General features: G+C 41.7%; 1 protein-coding gene across 2 annotated transcripts in view; it reads right to left on the bottom strand.

The window, feature by feature from the left end:
- Positions 1-968: 968 nt before the first annotated feature.
- enpp2 (ectonucleotide pyrophosphatase/phosphodiesterase 2) overlaps positions 969-24,365 on the bottom strand; it is a 48,371-nt gene continuing 24,974 nt past the window's right edge. Inside the window, exons 13-25 of one of the 2 annotated variants that reach the window (XM_039618974.1) lie at positions 23,747-23,872; positions 18,133-18,164; positions 17,850-17,977; positions 11,333-11,408; positions 10,316-10,403; positions 9,967-10,136; positions 7,284-7,419; positions 6,921-7,060; positions 5,337-5,472; positions 5,042-5,119; positions 4,830-4,962; positions 4,533-4,686; positions 969-2,885 (exon numbers count right to left, since the gene is read on the bottom strand). In XM_039618974.1, the coding sequence (XP_039474908.1) occupies positions 2,715-2,885; positions 4,533-4,686; positions 4,830-4,962; positions 5,042-5,119; positions 5,337-5,472; positions 6,921-7,060; positions 7,284-7,419; positions 9,967-10,136; positions 10,316-10,403; positions 11,333-11,408; positions 17,850-17,977; positions 18,133-18,164; positions 23,747-23,872 (1,568 nt within the window). In that variant the 3' untranslated portion in view covers positions 969-2,714. The remainder of the gene's footprint in view (positions 2,886-4,532; positions 4,687-4,829; positions 4,963-5,041; positions 5,120-5,336; positions 5,473-6,920; positions 7,061-7,283; positions 7,420-9,966; positions 10,137-10,315; positions 10,404-11,332; positions 11,409-17,849; positions 17,978-18,132; positions 18,165-23,746; positions 23,873-24,365) is intronic. The other variant, XM_039618975.1, reaches the window with a different exon arrangement.

Below are 24,365 nucleotides of genomic sequence, written 5' to 3'. Positions count from 1 at the left end.
GGGCAGCTGTGGCTCCAACTGTAGCTTGCCTCCACCTGTGTGTGAATGTGAGAGTCAATGAATAGTGGAATTGTAAAGCGCTTTGGGTGCCTAGAAAAGCGCTATATAAATGCAATCCATTATTATAGGAAGCTTGGTAGAAAGCCAAGGATAGTACAGTAGCAACCAACCACCTGTGTGAAATCTGAAATTCCCCTGGTGTTGTTCAAAATGTGCTCTGGCACAATCATAAGCATCGGTTGCAACTGAAAAAAAGTGGTCCCGCTTTGGGCTGAACCATTTGTTAATGTTGGAGGGGGGTAATAATATGGACTATATTCAGTTTCAGCATTTATAGTCACTGTTAACTGTAACTACGCTCCAAGTGTTAATGCTATCTTATTTTTATAAACAACACTGTCATATACAAAACTAGGGTGGCACTTGCCACCACATGCCACCCTTCTAGATCCGCCCCTGGCCATCACTAACAGAAAGTGAGCCTTTATTGACGGCAGAACTAAACAACCAACAGGTGGAACACAGAAAATGAGCCAAAACCTAAACTGGGAAAACTAAACTAACACATACCTGAAACTAGAAACATAGAAACGCGACAACACAAGCAATAAATACACACCAGGTAACGAGGAGGAATGCACAACAGGAGGGAGACACAGCTGGGATAAATCTGAGATAACAGGACGCAGGAAGTAAAGCAGACTATACTGACAAAGGACCAGGACTATCAAGGTAAAACAGGAAACACACAGGCTGAACTCAAGACACGTAAGCTAAACACAATGACCCTTCCCAAGAACGCAGAGGAGGCACAGAAACAGAACAGGAACCTCAAAACCCAGGAACTATAAACGTAACACAAACAGAAAACCATAACTCAGAGAATAAAACTTGAACACAAAACACTGAGTCGCAGACACACAATAGGGATTTCCTCTTGTTGACAGCACCACAGCAAACAGCACAGCTTATTTAGTAAAAACACTTTTTTATTGAGAAATGTCCATAAAGTTTAAATAAGTCAGTCTCACAGGTGGTACGTGTTTTTTTTTTTTCCAAAATCAATAAATCATCATCAACACTGTTATTGGACACAATTCACAATGAAACCCACATATTTGACAGTCAAAAATACAAAGAAAAACTAATCTGGAATTTACCTTCACACACACACACCCACACACACACACACACACCCACACACACAGACACCAGTGTCACTCCCTGTCACACACTAAAGGCATTTTTAAAGCACTCATCGTGTCGAGGAAGAATGCAACACGTTGTAATGATGGAGTGGCTTACATCATACAGAAGACCGCTTTGGTTTTACAATCCTTAGTGCTGATTTTTCTGGGACTCTCTCTGGGATTCTGCCAGAGCTCTGTGGTGCAAGGCACGTTTCCTTGACATCATTCAAACATAGCTTCTTTGTAACATGTGGATTCTAGCTCTCTACATCTGCAGTCCAGATTTGTAAAAGAGTTTCTGGCCTCACGTTCACTTTGCTTTCCATAATTTGAATTCATTTTTACTTGATTTGGAAAGTTGACTGAATTGGACAGAAGATGAAATACCACAGCAGATAAACTTTCTTGCTCTAATGCTTGTGCATTCACAGGAAAACTGCCCACACTCTGACCAAGGAGACTAATGAGGAAGAGAGGAAACAGTCTATGTGGGAACAGTGAAAATACAAACCTCCTTTGTTTCTTCGTAACCATTAAGTGACCTCCATGAAAAATGTCATGATGTCAAGAGAAACGCAGTGCTCTGAGAACCTGATTTACAGCAGGTTTCTTAATGATGTGACAACAGGTCTTATTGATGAATGTCAGCCATGTTGAAGTTACAATGTCCAGAATATGGAATGAAAAAAAGAATCTCATCTTGGATTCTTTACACCGTACTGTTTCAGGCAGGCTGCATAAACACGTGCACCTCCACGTGGAAAAACATCATTTCTTTATAGCAGAATTTAGCCTCCTAACAGCCTCCAGGCTGGTGAACCACTTAAACAACTGATCTGATTGTGCACTGGTGCAAAATGTAGATCACTGTGAGGACATAACCAATGTAACAAAATCCACAATTGCCTTTTTCAGATTTTTGAAAACTGATTTCATTGAGAGTATCCAAAAATAGCGGTTGCTTAAAGATGAAGGGAAGTTAGAAAGTTTGTGTTTCTCTTGGCATGTGATACAGCCACACAAACATAGGAGAACATCTTACTTATATTTAAAGAAAAATAAAAGCTTTTGTCTGATTGGTCAGAATCTGACACCATGTCTCTACACTGATCTGTTTGTTATGTTGTAACTCTACTTGAATATCTCGAGACATATTTAATGATGCTGTGATTCATCATCAGTGGAGCTCATTTCCACTCACAGTCAGCCCTCTGACACATAGGTGGGTACAGCCACGGTTGGATGGATGAAATGAGTGTCATTGTGCAGCAGCATTTCTGCGAATGGATATCGATCTGTACCTTTTGAAAAGCTAAATATTAAACTTAAGTGGCCTCTTAGCTGAGTGGTGTTCAAAATGTATGCAAAATTACAGTTACTGAGATGAAAGCACATGAAGGAGTGAGTGAAGGGGCCACAACATTGATGCTGCAGAGCAGTTGGTGGGGTGAGAGGACTGCAGCTCCTCCTGGTATCACATCGATCCACCACGGCAGAAGATAACGTCAGGAACATTAGCAGAACTCAGATCTCGCTCTCGTAGGTGTGCATGTAGGTCTTGAGCGAGAGGATTTCAGCGTAGCTGCGGCTGGTCCTGCGGTACAGGTCCAGGCCTGTCAGGATCTCCACGTCTCTGACCCGAGCTGTGTGCATCTTCATCAGGCTCTCCACCCAGCGAGACTCCTCCTCTGAGCTCTGTGGAGGCAGTCAGGACAAGCAGGATTAGCAGCAGTCACCTCTTATTAATGGGCATCCAATCAAGTTGGTGGAAAATGTTTCTTTTGTTCATGTTTCGTAAGGCTGTCTTCAGCTGATCTTTAGACGGAGAGGAGGAGAAGAGTTAAAGCTCAGTAACTGTTGAGTTTGGCACATGACACAAACTGAGCTTTTGTCACAGTTGGTATGAGTTATTATTTCCTTTCAAAGACATGTGAACAGTGCAGCTTTTCATTCAGTCTTTGGACAGTGTCTTTGATTTATTGTCCCTCCAGCTAATGCTCTAAACCTCACATGTAAAGAGATGTGGAGTTGGTGGGCAGCACTGGGTGCTAAAACTGAACAGCTCAGGTGTTTCTCCAGAAAACAGCCACAGCAGTGAAGAATATCCTGCATGTGGCAGAATGACTAGTGATCTGTTTATGGAGCTGTCTTCAACCGTCAAACGAACCACCAATCCTTCACAGTCACATGCCTGTGGTCACTGCATCTACATCGCTGCACAGCTCAGCAGTATTGGTGTGCTCTTTTGTGTAGTTTTGAACCTTTTACCTTCATTTTGGAATATTAAAAAATGACATGATTAAGAGTCATGCCATCTTGCCTATCCCAGCTACCACATGGCAAGAGACGCTCCAGTTTTGAAAGGTAAAATTATAGTATTTTACTAGTTTGAATATGAATACTTCTTGCTAAACTTGCTGGGTGATACTCCACCCTCTAACCCTCCAAATATGGAGATGTGTTAAGGACCTTCTACAGCCCTGTTCAGCTCTCCTAGAGTAACTTTCTTGCCGTTTCTCAATATGCGTACTTGTGCGTACTTGCGTTCTCGTGTACTCGTGATACGTCATCAGTCGGAGACCAAGTACTGTTCCAATTTGAAGTACGCATCAAACCGAGAACGCGAAAAAGTCCCGGATGTGTTCTCGCTCTGCCGTTTTATCGAGCATGCATCGGTGTGACTTGGGACAGGTACTATATACCCCAGAATGCATTTCGTCCGAAACTCAGACAAAGGCCGTTTCTCAATTCTCAAGTACGTGAGTACGTACTCGCGTTCTCGGCAAGTCCGTACTCCCGTGCGTTCTCGGCCAGTACGTACTGGCCGAGAACGCGAGTACGTACTCACGGACTTGAGAATTGAGAAACGGCAATTGTCTCCTGAAATATCCTCCATGCTCTTCACACTGTGCTGGGAGACACAGCAAAGCTTCTGGCAATAGCACTTACTGCTGTGCAATACTGGAGGAGTTGGACTAACTGTACAGCCTCTGTAGGGTCTGATAGATGGATTTCCTGAAAGACTCTCTGTAAAAAATAATAAAATAAGTGCAGGAAGTTGTGTTTGCAAGAACACCCATGCATTAGAGCGTTCCAGTTCCACTGTCAGAGTGAAGCTGAGTATGTATTTGTCAGTGCTGTTTCTTTATGTACAAGATTATGCAAAAGCAGCTTGAGATGCAGAGGAACAACCTGGTGTGGCTGCAGCTCAGCTGTGTGATTTTTTTAATATAATTTATTTGTTTGGTGCGGGAAAAAATTTTCATGTTGTGTTTGCAAGATTAGTCTGCTGTGGATGAGGAAAAGAGCAGAAGGAAAATGTAAACATGTGACCATCCGTACGTTGCAGCTCTCATCGTTGGTGGGTCTGTGCGGCAGGATGAAGGCGGCGCTGTTGAGCGGTCCATTACACGAATCTGCAGCCTGTGTGAAGTCTAAGCAGCTGGTCAGGACCACAAAGTAGTGAGTGGGGATTGGGATTGTACCACCTATATACCTGCAAGAGAAGATCAAGGTCAGGAAGCTGTTCCACACTCTTTCTGAACATTAGCACTGTCCACGGTTCAAAATGTACATGTATGTAATTCACCCTGGAGTAAGGAGGTTTAACAGAAACATTGAAATATTAAGTGTGCCTACTCTCGTATCTTCTCAGCTGAGTCTCTGACACCATCATAGTTGTAATCAAATATGGGTCCAGTCAGTACATTCACTCCATTTCTCTCAGTGGCGTATTTCTTTACCAGCACTCTCTGGAAATAACCCCATATCTCTGAGAAAGGGAGAGAGATGATGGTGGCGGATTAAAAGCATAAAACAGAGAGTACACTAAAGCTGAGGTAAAGACTTACTCTTGAATGCTGGATACATGGGAACAGTGTTGGTGATGAGGACAGCATCGTATTTTTTGTCTAGATTTGACGACAGTTCTGTCAGCAAGGAAAAAACAGGATTAATGTGGTAAAAAAAAAAGTCATGGAATACGATCAAGTAATTCCATGACTATATATATATATATATATATATATATATATATATGAATAATATATATAATAATAATATGATTGTATTAATATTGTGAGACTAAGAATCCAGTAAAACTTTCACCAGACATGCTGTGTTATTGTGCTGCGCGGGCTCACTTACGTGGTGGGTACAGAAAGGCGTACGTGATGTGTTTATCTGCTCTGTAGTTGGTACATGATTGGCTGTAAGCTGGAGGGACTCTGGAATCAGGTCTCACACAGTTGGACAGAGTTTCAGGCAGAGGAGACACTTCTACCTGGAGGACCACCAGAATACAAAGTTCTGTTAAACATGTTGGGGATTTGCAAATGTTTCAAAGACCAGAGAAAGAAAAATGGTACAGAAGAGATACAGTCAGCAGGCATTCAGGTGAGACAGGTGACACTGTCCAGCACCTGCACGTTTCCTGCTGTACAGGAGGTTCATAGTGTCCTTCGCTGTTTACAGATACTTAATATAACTACAGCAACTTACAGTACTTTGACTTGAAGAAAATAATTTGGACTTTTCCAGATTTCACCTTTAATAACGGTGAACTGAAAATGATCCCTAGAGTTGAGATGGAGCTCGGGGCTGAATGTGAGGACAACCGGTGTGTAACAAAGGATTGACTGTAAAATGTGGCTGTGTGTGAGACCCACCTGTCTGTCAAAGAGTTGTCAAGTGAACAACAGTTGTAGTTAGATGAGTGAAAACGGAAATTCACGGAAAAAAAAACAAAATCTTTTGATGGATTTTTAAGGTCTCTTTGAACTAAGAAGCTAACTTTAAACAAACTCAGGGCAAGTAAGAAGCCTTGAAACCGACAAAATAAGAACGGCAGCCGTTATTATTTCAAGCTTTTATCACTTTATTACAACAACGTTGGCTCACAGTGAAACCAGAAGCAGCAAAAAATGCAAATTTTCCAAATGTCTTTGATCCAGGTGCACAACCAGACTCATGAGAAACATTAGTGAACGTCACCAAGAATGAATGTCTTTCAGTTTTTGACAAAATGCTGTTAGTACAAGCTGTTTTTTTAAGACAGCCTTTCAGGCTAAGGCATAAAAATTGCTGTTTGGTGTCTGGATCGTAGCTGGAGACCAGTAACCAGTAAATCATCAGTAATCAGAGATTAAGATCTCACACAGGAGTTGGTGTTTTCTCTGTCTGAATGTTAAATAGACTGGTTCTACTCTGCCTGGGCACTTAAAGTGCTCTATACAACTTGCATCCATTCACATAAGCAGTGCTTTTCATCTAACGTTCACAGTCGGACGGATGCATCAGAGAGCTTCCTGGGGTTAGTGTGTTGACCGAGGATATTTGGCATGAAGACTGGAGTAGCCAGGGATTGAACCACCAACATTCTGATCAGTAGAGAAGCTGCTCTACCTCCTAAGATTCAGCCTCCCCAAACTAAATTCTGTTGTGGAATCAGTGACACGAAGGCACTTAGAAGAGGTCTTCCCCAAAATAATCTAAAAATAGTAGCAGTGGTGCTGGAAGCAGGAGATGAACTTATAGAAAAATTTGACCTTAGAACTGAAGAAGCTTCTGAAACCTCAATTATCTGCTAACTACTAAACCTAAACCTTCACACTTGTTCAGCCTCCCAAACTAAATTCAACAACTGAAAGGCAGAGAGGACGGGAGATGCAGTACCTGTCTGCTGGCAGTGTACTTCAACAACTGAAAGGCAGAGAGGACGGGGAGCAGTACCTGTCTGCTGGCAGTGTACGACGTCCAGACGGGCATAGACAGAGTTTCACTGTAGCCACTGATGTAGTCGCTGTGGTGCAGGATGCAGTATTTGGTACGGAAGAGGACAGCAGGCCGACCGAACGGCAGGTTCCTGCTGTCTGTCAGAGGAAGAGCGCAGACAAGCAGGAATGTAACGAAAGACATTTACAGAGGAACGCATGAAATCCACGACTGAGTGTTCATGACAGAAGAAATTTCAAATAAAATAAGACGAGCTACAAATCCAAACTTTCACTGCAACTAAGCTTAGTTTTATCTGCTGGGATTACAAAGAAAAGTTACTTATTAATGACATTTTCAGTAGGAGCGTTAAAGACTGACCATCCATAGCTTGCCTCAGTCGCTGGTTTAGCTCCTCCACTTTGTTCTGTAAGAGACAGAGCCAGAGTGACTCCAGGTTATAGCCTCGTACAAGGGTCACTTTCAAACTTCTCTGGCCCCTACTTTTTACACGCAACTGCAAAAAGATCGGAGATTGAAACAATCTCTTTCCAGAGATCTACATGGGAATCACAAACACAGCATAAAGTGAAACAGTGCAGGGCAGAGCTGGGTCTAATTCGCCTCAATCCAACAACTGCACACACAATGTCTGCACTAAGAAGGCTGTTAAACTCAAAAATTGTCAATAAACTATTGATTTTGACGAGGTGAACCAACCCCAGCTCTGCAGCAGAAAGCAAAGAAGCATCAAGGTTATTTACGCTTAAAAGAAAACAGCAATCACACATTAAGAAACTTTTTTTACAAGTAAAAAAGGCACAAAACAATCAAATCGTCCTGAATGACAGACCCATGCAGATGAATCTTTTTACAATGTGTAAAATGAAGTTAAACAAAACTTCTGCAACAAAAAGCCCTTCAGTCACCTGCTGTGAGATCAGCTGATAGCACATTTGGCCAATCACACACACTGCTCTGCACAACAAGGCGAGCAGCTAACCCCAGTTATGGTTCATAAATCCTGCTGGGAACAGGCCGGGAAACATGAATCTGGGGTTTCATGCCAGAGTGATGTGTTGGAACAGGTTTATGCTACAGCTGATTTCTTATTGAATTTCAGGAGCTGGACCACGCCTCCAAACACGCCTCCTTCCGGTCCTCATCTATATATGTTCCACAAGCTGTTCGCTCTCGTTTACGTGCCCCACGTATAAAGAGTTTCGTATAAAGAGCATCTGTACTGACACCTCCGATAGGCCAAAATAAGTGTTACTGTGAGATGACTTGAATATATACTTTATAAAACCTTTCTTGCATTCCTTAAAGAACTCATAAAAAACCAGACTTTCACTTTTTTGACTCAGTTTTGAACAAAATCCTTCATTAGTTCAGTCGGACCACAAAGACACGCCAACGTCTCAGCTGAAAGCTTCTGCCTACAGTTACCGTGTAGCCTCCTCTCTGCACCCCTGCACCTCCTTTCAAGCTTTATTAGACTTCATGAGCTTCATATCTCTGGGCACTGATGCCTGCTTTCTTCTGTGAGCAGCTCTTGTTGCTGCTCTTCCTTTCCTCTTGATAGTATGTACATGGAAGGAGAGGTGCCAGAACAAAGCCTTCTCCTGTGGCTCTTGGCCTCAGTGGGTCTGATTTGTTCCGGCCCAGGTCGACCCCTTAGGGTCTTTGTTATGTTCCTGTGGATGTATTGCAGTGTGGACAGTATCTGTGTGAACTCAGAATTTATATTTGTCATTCCACTCCAAATGCTGGCTGCATTTTGATTCAAGTGATGATCCTATTATTAGCATGGGAAATAAAGTCTATCACCACTTCTCTTTGCACGCAGTTTTTCAGGGTACCTGTCAGGAAGATGGTTCAGAACCCTAAAGATTCTCTGGATTCAGTCTGGTGTCTCGTGACATCGCAGACTCATTTCCATGATGTCAGGGCTCTTTCACAGCACCTTGTTCTAGCTACAGATGTTCATGTATGAGTTGCACTGGATGTTTGCTGTTCTTTTCTCTCTCTCTCCCTCTCTGTGTTTATACAGCACACATTTAATCATGAGTTAATGTTAGTCTCTCTTTCATGGTGTATCTTTTGTCCCGTCTTCCTTCTCTCACCCCAACCAGTCGCAGCAGATGGCCCCGCCCCTCCCTGAGCCTGGTTCTGTTGGAGGTTTCTTCCTGTTAAAAGGGAGTTTTTCCTTCCCACTGTCGCCAAAGTGCTTGCTCATAGGGCGTCATCTGGTTGTGTGGGGTTTCTCTTTATTATTGTAGGGTTTTTAGCTTAAAATATAAAGCACCTTGAGGGGACTGTTGTTGTCATCTGGCGCCTTATAAATAAAAGTGAATTAAGTAAATAAGCTGACCAGATGGATCCTTTTGTGGGATTTAATAGTCGAGTGAATGTTTGGCATCTGGCCAGTCATACATGCAGGTTAGTCATACTTTGTAAGGATCTAATTTGACCTATGGAAACAATTTAACAGTCAACTCTATTAGGCCAAAAGTAAAGAAGAGGGAGTTTTAAAAAGAGGCGTAATCGCTGAGGTCACTTCAAAAACTGCTGATCTCATGGGATTTTCTGCACAACCATCTTCAGAGTTTGGCCCAAAAAAGAGAAAATATCCAGTTAGTATGAGTTCTCTCAGTGAACATAATGTGCTGATGACAGAGGAGAATGGCCAGACTGCGGGGTGCTACTCCTGTGAGTCTCAGGAAACTGAGACTGCAATTCATACAAGCACCAAATTGAGCAATAGAAGATGGGAGGAATGTGTGATATCTGCTGCAACATTCAGACAGAAGGGTCAGAATTTGTTGTACATAACATGAATCCATCCTGCCTTTGTGATCAGATGGCTTTGACAAACACATCTCAATCTGATAGAACAGCTTTGGGATACGATGGAAGAGGAGCGTCACAATATGGATGCTGCATCTGCTGAACATATGATTGAGTTGAGAAATTTAAAAAAAAAAGACAAAAAAATCTGAATTCCCTTTAGGGATTGACAGGAAGTTGGGCTCAGGTCTGCCTCTGAGTCATCGTGGCTGACCTTTTCGTCGCAACTGCACCCCAAGCTGTCTGTCCCTGCAGGCACAGCACCAGAGGCTGTTGGCCTGGAGACCTCCTCTGGCATGGTGGGTCTGTACGGGGGGGTTCTTAGCAGGTGGTTCAGACTGCCATGAGTTCCATTATTAGGGGCCGGTTTCAAACCTAGAAGATCTGAGACAAATGTGACTGAAATCAGCTAAAGACTAAAGACGTCGCACGTTAACACACGTAAACATCAGCTAACACATCCTTCTTGTGGAAAAATCTCAGATTTCAAGCTGATGTGCACTTACACACCGAGACACCGACCTAAACACAGAAATGCAAATGGAAAAAAAGTGAATCCTCACCACACATTACGTTATAAAGCTCGATGTTTTCAAAGGCTGGAACTTTAGTCTTGAATTTAAATGTAGGTCCATACCCAACGAAAATAGTCTGAAAGCAAAAGTTCATCACACGGGTTAGTTTGTTACAACAAATGCAAGAAAATGTTTGATATATCTGATGTTTTTATTGAGTTTAAAAAAGGCTATTCTACATTTGCATACATTTCAATACATGAATAAATAAAGGCAGTTGGCTTATATTGTGGGAAAAATCTTTGGGGCTTTTTCCTCATGACTTTAATCTCAAGAATATTTCAGTGGTTTCTTATAAATTTGTTCCCTGTCTTCTGCTTATTATTATTCCTTCTTACATTTCATGTATTTAAGAAGACGATTAAAGTTCCTGTAATGTTTATGAAATGTGCACATAATGTCTTTTTGTTTGTTTGCTTCCAGCTTCCAGTCTGGATTCAGACACCTCAGTTTTTGGAAATGAGGCTAAGATCTTTCCTTTTTGATACAGCCGTTAGTTATAGTTAGGGCTGGATCAGGTGACCCTCAATCCTCACTTATTTACACTGCATTAGGTCTATGCTGTTGGGGGATTCCCATGATGCATTGAGCATTTCTTCTTCAGTCACTCACTTTGTGTTTACACACCTCTCTGCATGTAATTATTCCTTTTATTAATCTGTGGCTCTCTTCCACAGGATGTCTTTCTCCTGTCTTCCTCCCCTCATCCCTAACCAGTCACGGCACATGTCTGCGCCCCCCCACCCAGCCTGGTCCTGCTGGAGTGTTCTGCTCCCCTTTTATCCTGTTAAAGGGGAGTTTTTCCTTCCCACTGTTGCCTAAGCAACAACTTGCTCACAGGGGGTCATTTTCTCTGTATTGTTGTAGGATCTTTACCTTACAATAATATTTATTGAATGTTAGGACAGTCTGAGCTTTAATACCGGTTACAGTGTGTAACCGTGTGTACAGTGTGTGTACGCTGAGCTGGTATTGTGAATACAAAGTGAATCTTGCCAACAGTACCTGCATGCTGTTGATCTTATTGTCATATCCATGATCTCCAGCAAAGCCACAGTGCCTCCTGCCTTCAGGGACTTTCCTGTAATGACAGCGGTATCTTCTCTCATTTGTAACCAAGAGGACAGTGATGTACATGGTTTCTACCATCAGTGTTGCTAAGGTTGGCAACAAAGAAGCAAGCCAAACTGTGTGACAGATATAAAAAGATATTTGTTTTTTTCTAATAATGTCACCTTCTGCTTACATTCATAAATGGTAAATGGTCTGATTCTACTCTCTCAGAGCACTCAAAGCGCTCTATACAACATGCCACATTCACCCAATCACACCCATTCTCACAAGCACTTTCTCACTTACGCACTTACGTAGTGCTTTCTAACTACATTCACACACAGCCATACTCCGATGGATGCATCGGAGAGCAACTTGGAGTTAGTATCTTGCCCAAGGATACTTGACATGCAGACTGGAGGAGCCAGGAATCGAATCACCAACCTTCCACCAACAAAAATAAATAAGAAACATCTCTTTATTTCCCTCAAACCCACTGCTGGAGCAAACTTTAATCATGCAAACCTGATTTTTTTTTCTTAAAACATCGTTTAACAGGAATTGAATGAAGTATAATCATTTGCTAAACTACGTGTGGCTGGTGTAACTGTTGTATCGTAAGTGTCAAAATAGGTTGTCATATGATTTACTGGTTAACAAGCTGCGGCCTCCAGGCCCGAGAAAAGCAGCCAACACAAATGTGCCAAAAACTAAAAGTGCCTATGTAATCCCTCTATCATCGCTCTAATCACAACGAATATTTGTGCAGTTTGCTTGTGTTGTTGTCTATAGCTAATTTCTCCATTTTAAAACAAATATGATTTTTCTTTATAACTCAATGTTATTATGACATAAAATTAGAGGTGTGGACACTTTACAGACAGACTTGCTGAAACAGGCTGTCTTTTACACCACAGCTCTCAGTTCTGTTATTTCTTGTGGCTTTTTATGTGCCGAATCCAAAAGAATAAAAATAGCTGACTGTTTTGCTGGCTGCAACTGTTTCCAGGTTATTCAGTTCCTTACAATTTACACCCACATACACTGTTTAGGTATTTGATTTTAATCATTAATTCTAAGCTTCTTATCTCACTTTGACCTTTCTTCATTGTGTAGCAACTTAGAAATCTGAAAAAAGTCTGAACATAGAAGACAGAGAGTTCCTAATCTTCTATACTTTTACTGGGCCTGCCATGCATAAATAATCTCAGGGTGGTTACATTCCTTTTTACACCAAGGCGAACCACCCGTAGATACTTGGTGCTGTGACCCTCTTTCACCTCTTAGTCTTTTATCTATTTATCTGGCTGACCTTCCTCTTGGTGTCAGAAATAATTTTCTTTTGACGTCTAAGGTTTGGCATAATATTGCTGCCCACGTTGGAAGAAAGGGTTTTTCTAGTGCACTGCAGCCTCTAATTAGGAATAAAGTTTTCCCTCCTGGTATTGAGTATATTTGATGATTGGCATCCTAAAAATATAAGATTTATTTGCGATCTGTTTGAAAGAGGTAGTTTTATGACCTTTAATCAAATTCAAACTAGGTATAATTCACCACAGAAACACTTCTTTGGTTTCTGCAAGTAAGACATTTTGTAAATTCCCTTAAATTTCCAGCCAGTCAACCTGTTTTGAATCCTACTGAAAGCTTTCTCCTTAAATTTAATGAGGAAATAATCACAAGAAAGAAATGTATCTCTCTTTGTTATGAGAAATTATTGTCTCTGAATTTTGTAACCACCGATAAGTCCAGGGTTCGGTGGGAAACTGACATCGAAGTTGAGCTTAGTGCAGAAGCGTGGTCCAATAATTTTAGATCTGCCAAGAAAATGTTTCCTGTAACTGCCTGCAGGAAAGTCATTACAGAATCGTACATAGACTGCAGCGTACCCCAGAGTTTTTAAATAAAATTCATTATGTGTATTGGGCTGTGCTGATTTGTTGCTGTTTGTATTGTTTCCAAAAAGTCAATAAATCATTGTTTAAAAAAAAAAGAAGACAGAGAGAAGCGTGATTATGAAACATTAAATAATGATATGTAGATCTGTTGGACTCCTCACTCGCCTGTCTGTGTGTGTGTCCACTACTGACTTTATCTCATTATTGAAGGCCTCAGTCACGCAGGCCTTGAGCCCATTCAGCGAAACCTCTGCAACTTCTGATTGTTATGGAAAATGACATATTTGTTGACCAGTTACTGAGTGGTTGCTGGAAGCTTCTGTGTGTTTTCACATTACATTAGTTACAAAGAAGCTGCTGCATGAAAAACCTCAAACTGCAACTTTTACTTTCACACTTTTCACAGTTTCACTTCACAAACAGAACAAGATAGAGATTTTAGAAGCATTTCACAGTACTTTTAATGGCACACTGTGAAAGAAAGTAGCAAACGTGGGAAGGTCAAATACAAGGTCATGGTAGAGGTCAAAAGTTCAAGTATTATAATATCATGTTTCATACCTGATATAATTTCAATTCACACGAGCCCAACTTCATCCAAAGGTGTGAATGTTTGATTATATCTGAACATTAAAGGCTCAAAATGGATTTGAGTAACTTCTGGTTTCAGTTAAACACATTTGGTTTAAACCTGACCTAAAGGCATATCGTAAAAACTAAAGCAAGCCAACAGTTATAAGCATCAGTTTCAGTGACTACAGTTTGGCTGTAGACCAGTGATGATATTCAGTGGAGTTTACACTGTTAGTTACTTTGTGATAAACACCGGCTGTTGTTGTTGTACAGACCATCCAGAAAGTCTCTGCCCCGTTTTTGTAAGTCAAATTGTAGCATTTCTTTCATCTGTTACTTAGTGCTGACTAGTACATATTTCTGTTTGTTTGTAGCCTTAGCCACTAGTCTAGCACTCCACCCTCTGGTTATAGCTCCAACTACAACATGGCGGTGGTGAGGTAAGGTTTCTAAATGCTGCTGCAGGAACCAGGCTATTCAGTCTGTTCAATGTAAACCCCCTCATGGATGCAGTTCATTTATTATTGAGCAACTTAGCATAACATGTAGCAACTGAATCCTGTGTTTCTGGTTCTGTAGTCCTTCAAACAGCTACAACATCATGACAGTTTCCTCAGTCTTGAAGCTGCCCTTCAGTGTGTTGCCAGTTTTCACCTACTTTAGTGCTTTAGCTCAACAAGTCCTTCAATCAACTCAGGCCAAAGTCCTCTAACTGAAAAAAAGAAGCCACTTTTTATTAAGTGTCCATTAAAACACTACTCCCAGTTATATAATCAAGTGTGTGTGTGTGTGTGTGTGTGTGTGTGTGTGTGTGTGTGTGTGTTTGGGAGGGTGAAGCCACAGGCACGTCGAAAATGTAAATGACAAGATGACAGGGGAAACGAGACAAACATCGTTTCATTTGGTGTGAACAGTTGTTGGTTTGGGATTTACAGACACTAACGTATATGTGCCTGCACTCGTGTGTGTGTGTGAGAGTGTGTGTTAGCGCTGTACCTCTGCTTACACTGCAGTGCCAACGATTAGCCCGTCTGCCTATCAGACACACACAACCTCAAAGATCTCTTTCATTTAGCAGCCATGTGTGAGACAAAGTGGCCGTCCTGCAGTGTACCAACGTTAGGTGGCGTTACAGTACACACACACACGTACGCACGCACGCACACACACACACACGCACGCACACACACACACGCACACACACAGTTAGCTGCTGTGGTTTGTTTTCACTTTCAGTCAGGATGACTTCATCGTTTTCTTTGTCACTGGATCGCTGCAGTCAGACTTTTCAGCGCTCTGTATCAAACACCTGTCACAGTTGATTTTAGAGTCTCATTAAACTTTCAGCAGCTGCTCTTTTGAAAAATACAAGCGTGTTTTTTTTTCTTTACCGTGTGCATGTGATTCGGGACGCCACATCGTATAGCTTTTCAGCACCGCATGTGTTAATGATGCGTTGATAGCAGCACACATTGGCATAAAATGTGTTTTTAAGTGATCCAAGATGTGCAGTAAAAGCCTCAGCGATGGGTGGGCTGAAAACGCCATGTCAACACCAACTGTACGCGACGGTGGATAGCAGGAGCAGCAGCAAATGCAAACTAAATGAAAACTCCTTTAATGTAAGCAGGCTGCTTGATTTTGCTTGGTCTCTCTCCAGGTACGGGCAGACTCGTGATCCACTACACACCTTAACTACTTCTGCCTAGGTTGATATTCTCATATTCTTTTAGACCAGTGGGTTTAAAAGATTATGAGTCCTTAATCACCATGAATATTCATAACTGCACAAAACAGCATCTGTAGCATCTCACTGGTCAACTATTCTTTTCACTCTATGGTCATTTAACCATTTAACCGCCCATCTGTGGCACCTGGACCTGCACCACTAAAGCATGGCCTGTTTAAATATCCTTTTTTACCATAATATGGACCAAATATTTTAGTTTTATTTTGGATGCTTAAATTATCTTGCTTTGCACACAGAAACAGTTATTTCACAAAAAACTACCAGCCCCTCCCAAGTCGGTTGTCTATCCTTGTTGCTTGATAAAGGCCTGCTGTCATCTGTTGTCGTTTTCAACAAGACTCCAGCCCATTCGCCAAAATCTCTCAAGCTCCTCCAGATTTGATGGTCTTCTGGCATGGTCCTGTTGGTGTTCAGTTCATCCCACTGTGGGATTTTCAGTGGGATTCGAGGGCTTTGTGCAGGTCAGTCATTAACATTCACTTTGGTCTTCCCAGATTTCTTTCTTTATGATTCCTGACCAGATTCCTAGTCCAGAAAACAGTAAAGCATCCCCACAGCATAATACTCCTACCATCATATTTCACTATGGGGACGGTGCTCTTTAGGTTGTACTCCCTACTTTCTCCAAACATAAGCAACGTCTCTGTGGCCAAAGAGGTTCTTCTTAGCACACTTCAGTCTGGCTTGAAGGTGTCTCTTCTGCAGTTTTGATTGGTCTGCAACCTCACAGTCCATTCCTGCTCAGGATTCCAGTGATTGTCTTCTATGAGGCTACAATTCCCGACTTGGCTAAGTCATTCCCGAGTGTCCTGGCAGTTGTTCTGGGGTCATCGGACACCTCATTGAAATCTTTGCTTCTTAACTCTATCAGGCTTGTTCTGTATTGTGTGGCTTGATGATACTTCTTACTCCAGTTCTTGACACTTGTGATAACTTCGTATCTCCGTCTTCTGCTTAGTGATCAACAATTCCTTTTTCCCAACTCCAAATATTTTTCCTTGGTTTGTGTCATGATGCTTTCACAGGTGACGGCTCAAACACTTGCTGATTTTTATATACTGTGTGTAAATTGGAAGATAACCCTCAGTTTTAACTTGATTTTACAAGCTGAATATTACAAAGCACATGATTGCACAGCTCTGTTTTTCAAGTGGCTAATAATAACCAGCCTGGTCTTTTTGTTTTCTGAAATAATTCTGTTGTTGTGTACAAATAGAAATAGTTAATGCTTTCTAAAGAAAACATATATCTAATAATGCTTTGTTGAAAATCTGCTGCTCTTTTGGGAAATTGGGACATTTTTGATACACACTTTAAATTTCTTAGAGGCGCTAATAATTTGTCCTCAATAACATTTTGTTTTATGTGCTCTACAGCAAATAACCACCGTGGGAAACAAGCATTAAAATCTTGGAGAAGGATTTCTGCCCAAACCATCATCTTGATGACATCTGACAAAGAAACAGTTTTGAGGAGGACCTTCTTCATGATTTCCACGCAGGTTTAGGGAGATTTTTCCTCACAAATGGTGGATCTGTAGTGAGTATGTGATTACTGTGTGCCCTGACTCAACTGAGAGAACTGATGAAGTCAGATTCAAACCCTGAGCTGAAGTTCCACGTGTCCTATGTCAGGTGGGGTCTCATGTGAGATGGTATCTGCCCACGGGAGGACGGACACAGTTCTCATCCCATATGTTTCCTGAAGAGGTCTGATCAAACAAGATTTATCAACCATATCATACCATTTTATCTGATGCTCTGTAGGTTTTATTCTAAAGTATTAACTGCTCTGTTATTAAACTCCTCGTGATTCTTCCTGCTTTACTTTGACCGTCTCCTGTCCTGTGCAGCTTGTTCAGTTTTGCTTCCCCTGTCTTTTGAGTTAGATCACGCCCATCTGTGTTCCCCAGGTCTCGCCGCTCTGCATACTGTTTGTGTCTCCCTCATTGCTGCGGCTGTGTGTTCTGTGTTCCCAGTATTTAGTGAATCCAGCAGTAAAGCTTTTTGTGAGTTTTGCGTCCTGCCATGCCTCACGCAGCGTTTTATGACGTTACGTAGATCACGCTGCTCATTATATTCTCATTAAAAAATGTTCATCAGCCTAAAACAAGCTGCGTATGTCAAATTTATCCAATTGTGTTTTCAGGACAAGAGTCATAAAAAACAATCTTCCTGTTAGAGCCTATGTTTAAGTTTACCTCATGTGTACTGTATGAGTATTTCATGTTTAAGTGCTCCTCTTGTACCTGGCAACGTGCCACTTCCTGTCCACCAGGAGATGAACATCTTCAATGCGTTGATTGTTGGCGTAGTGCAGTCTCTTTGGCAGGTGCTGCTTCAAGTACGGTTTGAAGTGCTGGTCTGCTTTCTTACACTACAAGAAACAATATGAGCAGAGAGCTGACCGACACATCACATCTATTTCATGTTTCTTTCTTTGCATCATTTTTGTCTTTTACAATACTGCACATGCTTTTCTGTCTCCACACAGCTTACATGTTCCTATATTATTTTAAAAACAGCACTTACCGTTAGATCGCCCACAACAGCTTTGGGGTCATCTGAAAAAGAACAATGTACAGAAGTGAAAAGCATTGCAAAGTAATAATAATCATTTCAAGTCCACACTGTGTCAGACTGGTGACCTGTCCAAGGTGTGCACCACCTGTCTGCTTACAAACCCCCCCATCTCTTCAAGCTCTTAGAATCGGGGTAGGATGGGAAAGGTTTATATTATATCTATATATACCTATAAATGTCATTAACACAATTCAACTTTATGATGGTTCAATATTATGACTCCATAATAAAACTCTTATTCTGATGCTTAAAACATGACACCAGTCAGTCAGAAGTGCCAGCTTGATGCCGGATCCGGGCCAGACCTCCTTGCTCTGTGGGCTGTTAGTAATAATTAAAGAGAATTCCTTTTTTTGGAAAATCACATAATAAACCAAATGCAGAGACATTATTTGGATATAACACTTTATTTAAAAATAGTGGTGGTGACCAGCGCTACCCCTCAGCCTCCAAGTAGACGTGCCTATGGTATCATTGTGAAAATCCTACATGACTTCTTTCTTGAGTTATTGTGTTCACAAAGTTGGTCAGAATACAATACTATGAACTATGAAAACTCCATAAACTGTAGAAATGACTAAATACAGTGTTATCTAGCCTTTAAATGTGACAGTATGCATTTACTGGGACTCCTAAGTCTCTCGTTTATTTGGTTCTGGAGTTTGTGCCGCTGTTCAGACAAGCTGGGAAACCTCTGCTCCTGTTTTCACTCAGGCTTCACTCCAGTTCAGTTTTGATTTACTCCAAATATCATCAAAGTCTCTTTCATTCCTTCCTTACATTCCTCATAACTGGCAGGCGAGTGGCAGACGGGTGAAACTGTAGCAGCAGATAAGGAATGATAAGTGGATCATCTCTGGGCGCTGGTGTGGTGCCACGTGAAGAAGAGACAGACGTGACTGGGAGAAAAAGCCATCCGTCTACTCTTGGAACTGGCTCAGTGGCACCAGAGCTGTAGATGAGGGGAGGAGAAGTGGGTCCTCTCTGGGTGCTGGAGATGAGGGGGTCACTGTGGATCTCTGCCTGCTCCAAACTGACGTCTGGCAGCACTCTCAGGGGGGTGTGCTTCTAAGACACTGAGTCTTTTCATCATGCTTTCTAATGTGGATCTTAAGCCAGCGCATCCTTTGCACTCTTGGGCGAAACGGGCACCCGGGGGTGTTCGAGCTGCGCCTCGATGGCAACGAACTGACTTCTTCTATCACAAAGTTCTTGGACATGAAGTTGTTTTTGAGTCCACTCCTTTTCCTGTGCTGATGGTGAGGAACAAGAAGTAGTAGTGTTATTTATGTAACATGTAAAAACGTGCTTTTTTATTATAAAGATGTTTACAGTAGAGTGGACGTTTTGATCTCGGTTTGTGAAAACGTCCATTCTTCCAATGAGGAGTAAAAAGAATGCATAAGAGAAGATATGCAATAGAAACATTTGTTTGCGATGACCTGTTGGTGTACTATACAAATGTACAGGCTCACAGTGTCAACACCTGTCTGCTGTAGAGATGACCGACATCAGTAAGGAGAACTCCTCACAGATCCAATGAGGCCAAGTGAAAAATTAGCACAGGAGATTCAAAGGCCTTTTACAAGCCTGGTAATTGAAGTGTCACCGTGAACTGTCATGATGTTCTCATGGCAAAAGCAACAAAACGTTCCATTTTGAACGTGGTCGGGTTGTTGAACAGCATAAGCGGGGTCTCTCGCAGCACGCCATCGCTGCTGAGGTAGGAAGCAGTAAGACGGTCATTTGGAATTTCCTTAATGATCCTGAGGGTTACAGAACAAAAAAGTCAAGTGGAAGACCCAAAAAATTTCACCAGCACTGAGCCGGACGATCCAATTGGCCGTCCGTCAAGACACTGGATGATCCTCGACCCAAATTAAGGCCGTTACTGGTGCCGACTGCAGCCTCATACCCATCAGACGGCATCTGAGACTGAAGGGCTTCAAAAACAAACGTCTTCAAAGGCCTCGTCTCGCCACAGAACTGACCGTTTGCACCAAACATGGAACATGAAAGGTGGAAAAAAGTTTTATTCTCTGATGAGAAAAAACGTAATTTTGACGATCCTGATGGTTTCCAACGTTACAGCAGATCCCACCTGAGATGTTTTCTACGCCCCACAGTGGAGGGGAGGCCACAATGGTCTGGGGTGTCAAACAGCTGTTGGCTATGTCCAGATGTTGCAGAGAGTAGCCCTCATGACTGAGGGCCCTCGCTTGTGTGGTAACCACTGGGTTTTTCAACAGGACAATGCTACAGTACACAATACCTGCAGGAAAAGGGACTTCTTCCAGGAGAATAACATCACTGTTTTGGACCATCCTGTGTGTTCCCCTGATCTAAATCCAAATGAGAACCTTTGGGGATGGATGGCAAGGGAAGTTTACAAAAATGGACAACAGTTCCAGACAGTAGATGCCCTTTGTGCGGCCGTCTTCACCACTTGGAGAAATGTTCTCACCTCATGGAAACGCTTGCATCAAGTACACCGCAACGAATTTTTGAAGTGATCAACAATAACGGTGGAGCTGCTCATTACTGAGTTCATGTTTGGAACTTTGATTTCTGTTTTGAAATATCACTGAGGATGTACAGGTCTAAAAAACTCACTCAGATCCTCCGTATCAAATATACAGTTACTTGGTTCATGTCATTCTACAGCTAAAAAAATATAAAAGTCATTTTAAAGATTTGTTTTGATGCTAAAAATATTTTCTGTCCATGACTGTCTCAGAGAGGACAATAGACTCGGTAGAGGGATGCTTGTGACGGGGTTGAAAACATTGGTCTGTGTGGGGTGGAAGAGCAAGGCCGCTTATTAAATGTGAAGCATGTTAACGGTTTGTCAGTTCTCTCCTACCTCTCAGTTGTTTGCCTTGTAAATAAGTGGATATTAATGGATTAGTGGATCAAGTAATGCCGAAAGTAACGACTGTGATTGTTGCAGCTATGACTGTAAACTTCTCTGTGTGCAATCGGCACATGAGGATTGCCCACAGTTGTCAGCCCAGCATCAAAGCTTTGGGTTGTGCAGTGAGTCTTCACTGAGTCCTCGAGTGTTTAGAACAGAGCCCCACATATTTATGGTATATTTCTTTAGGGCAGAATACACACACACACACACACACACACAGTATTGCTGCACATTCCTTTCTCTGACAGGACACACCAATAATCAGTTTACATTTAAATGTTGATTTTACTTCTTTGCATAAAAACATTAGTTGGGTTTTATTCTTTCATGTTCAGAAACAACAACCACAGAGTGCAAGCATCACTTTCTGTCTTCTGTCTTGCTTGTTCAGTGTGCGCAACTTTTCCTTTATTGCTATGTTTTTTTTTAAATTACAGAATCGATGAGAAAATGTAAAATGCATGAGTATGCAGGCTGTAAATGAATGCGCATTCATAACCACTGCTGCACAACGAAAAACCAAAACGACCGGCATGGGCAACATTACGTCAGTCAGAGGTGCTGATGTTTTATTAATTGCCCCGCCCTATCCCAGAGTGTTAAGTGATACTATTAATAGCATTACTTTATGATGATGACTATAAAACATTTATCAATTAGTTCCTAAAATAATGTGATTGACGAGTCCAAAGTCCTCCATTAATCCCATTAGGACTAGCATTGGTCCATCATTGCCGTCTATTATCAGCTATTAACAGCTCACTGAGGCAAGGCTGTGTTCCTTTATTATGATCAGGTAACTCCTTCACTAAAGAAACCTATCTTTATGTCAACTAATTTTCTGCAGTTGCCATCTGTTAGCATATTATTAGAAAAAGTGGAGGAAAGTCAACTGGTAAGTGGACTGGTTCTTACATAGCACGTTTTTACACAACTTGTCTCATTCAACTATTCACACAAGCACTTTTTTCTGTTTAACATTGACACACAATCATACTCTGACGGATGCATCAGAGAGGAATGAGGGGTTAGTATCTTGCTATTTTGGAATAAAGACTGGAGGAGTCGGGGATTGAACCACCAACCTTCCAATTAGCTGATGACCTGGTCCACCATCTAAGCTACAGCCACCCCAGTTCAGATCTTTATTATACAAATTACAGAGTTCTGTCCCTTTTCAATATAGTTTTCAAAGTCAACACTCCACTAAGACCACTCTTTTGAAGGGATGTAAGGTTTGATGTCTTTGATGCTGAGAAGTCTTCTATACTTGATCTACTTCACCTGAATGCCGCCTTTGACACTTTTACATCAAATTTTACGTCGTAAACAACCACTTCTGGATAGTATTGCTGACTCTGCTTCCTATTTATACGATAGGACCTTCTCTAACACTGCCTCCCTAACCTGTGGGGTTCCGCAAGTTTCAATTCTGGGTCCATTATTATTTTCTTTCTGCCTTCTTCCTTTAGATTCCAATCTAATTCAATGTATTTACAACAGTCACTTTAAGGTGATATATATTGTAAGCTGACCTTATTTAATCTTTTTCTGACATTCTGACAATTTCTTATCATTTTTTTGAAAACTGCCAATCAGCTCTATATGTCTTTTAACCGTCACCAGTTGGACAGGCTGTGCACCCTCCTCCATCGTGGATACGTGACCGGACCTTTAGCATTGACCTCGTTCTAAATGTAAGCAAAGCTGAGACCATGATTACAGCTCTGCTGCACTGTATCATGAAAGCATTCAGGATCTGGCTTCTTTTTGCTGAACTCTTTACTTTTTATTCCGCTCTGGGCTAAAATCTTTCTCTCGTTCCCATTTGCTTCATTTAAGGAACATTTCTAAACTACGACACACGACCTCTGCGGCTGAACTGGAGAAAATAATTCTTGCATTTGTGTCATCGTGCTTAGATTACTGTAATGTCCTGTTTACCTGCCCAGATAAATCATCTCTTTGACGTTTCCGAGCAATATTAAAAGCTGCAGCCAGGCTATTAACACGTTCTAGTAGCAAACTTACATTACTCCTATTTTATATTCTTTACATTGGCTCCCTGCAGATTCATTATAAAATTCTTGTACTTGCATACGGCGCACTAAACGGCTCAAGGCTGCCTACTACACAAACTGCTGCTCGCACTGTTAGATCGCAGGCTCAGAATTAGTTAGTTGGGGAACAGAGACGTCCAGTCTGTGGCACTAAGACTGTGGAACGGTCTCCTGTGAAAGCTCAGTTTAGCTGACTCTGTCTTTCAGAGTGGCACTAAGACTGTGGAACGGTCTCCTGTGAAAGCTCAGTTTAGCTGACTCTGTCTTTCAAAGCAGATCTAAACCTTCTTGTTTAACCAGGCTTTTTGTTGATTGGAACTTCTGAACTACCTTTTACTTTTTTTCTGTGTCTCAACTTTGTGACTCCTAGCCTGTGCAGAGTACTTTATAAATAAACTTTACTCACTTATTCACTAAGAGAGACTGCGTGCATTCCCAGTGAGATCACATGAGAAACCTTTTTTTCTCAACCACAGTTATTTTTTTTATGTTTGCTGACCAAAAGTACAAAGTGAGAATAAGAGTGAAAAGAAACTCTAAAATAAACAGAAGGAAACACAACAAAGACACCAACTTGACCTCTTACATTTGGTGTTGTTGGGCTGTCTGGAGCGTATTCTGCCTAGGGCTCCAGGGACGAGGATGATGTCATCAATGCTGGTCATATAGTTACTGAGGAACTCGGTGCGATCGCAGTGGGCCTCTTCCATACCTGTGAACACTGAGAATGTGAGCAGCTGAAGCCAAAAACCAAGTTCATGCTCCAATAGCTCATTCCAGTTTGGGTCTGGTTTCCAATCACCGGATTAAAGATTGTAATTAAACCTGGTGGAAACTTACCTGCCCTGATTATTATTGTCACCATACATATCAGCTGTAGCTACATGATATAACATTTAATATAGGAAACTTTAGTGTGTTGGTCAGAGTGAAACGCTAAGATCAGCTGATCTAACTGCTAGGTCCCATCAGCTGATGGCTTTTAATGTCCTCTAGATCTCTAATTAGCTATGCGGGAATAATTATTTGACCCCCTGCTGAGTTTGTACGTTTTGTATAATAACATAAAAATTAGAGACTGTTCATTAAAGCGTTTAAGCTGCTTTAGCCTGTCTGCAGTTGCTGAGCAATTTCACCCCACTCCTGCTTTCAAACATCAAGTATGAACTGAATACAGTACTGCTCGTTCACTGTGGCTTACACAC

Source organism: Oreochromis aureus, linkage group 11, assembly GCF_013358895.1.
Source record: "Oreochromis aureus strain Israel breed Guangdong linkage group 11, ZZ_aureus, whole genome shotgun sequence".
NCBI classification, from domain to species: Eukaryota; Metazoa; Chordata; class Actinopteri; order Cichliformes; family Cichlidae; genus Oreochromis; species Oreochromis aureus.
The sequence above is the reverse complement of the archived record's forward strand: the minus strand, read 5'-3'. Positions and strand labels throughout refer to the sequence as shown.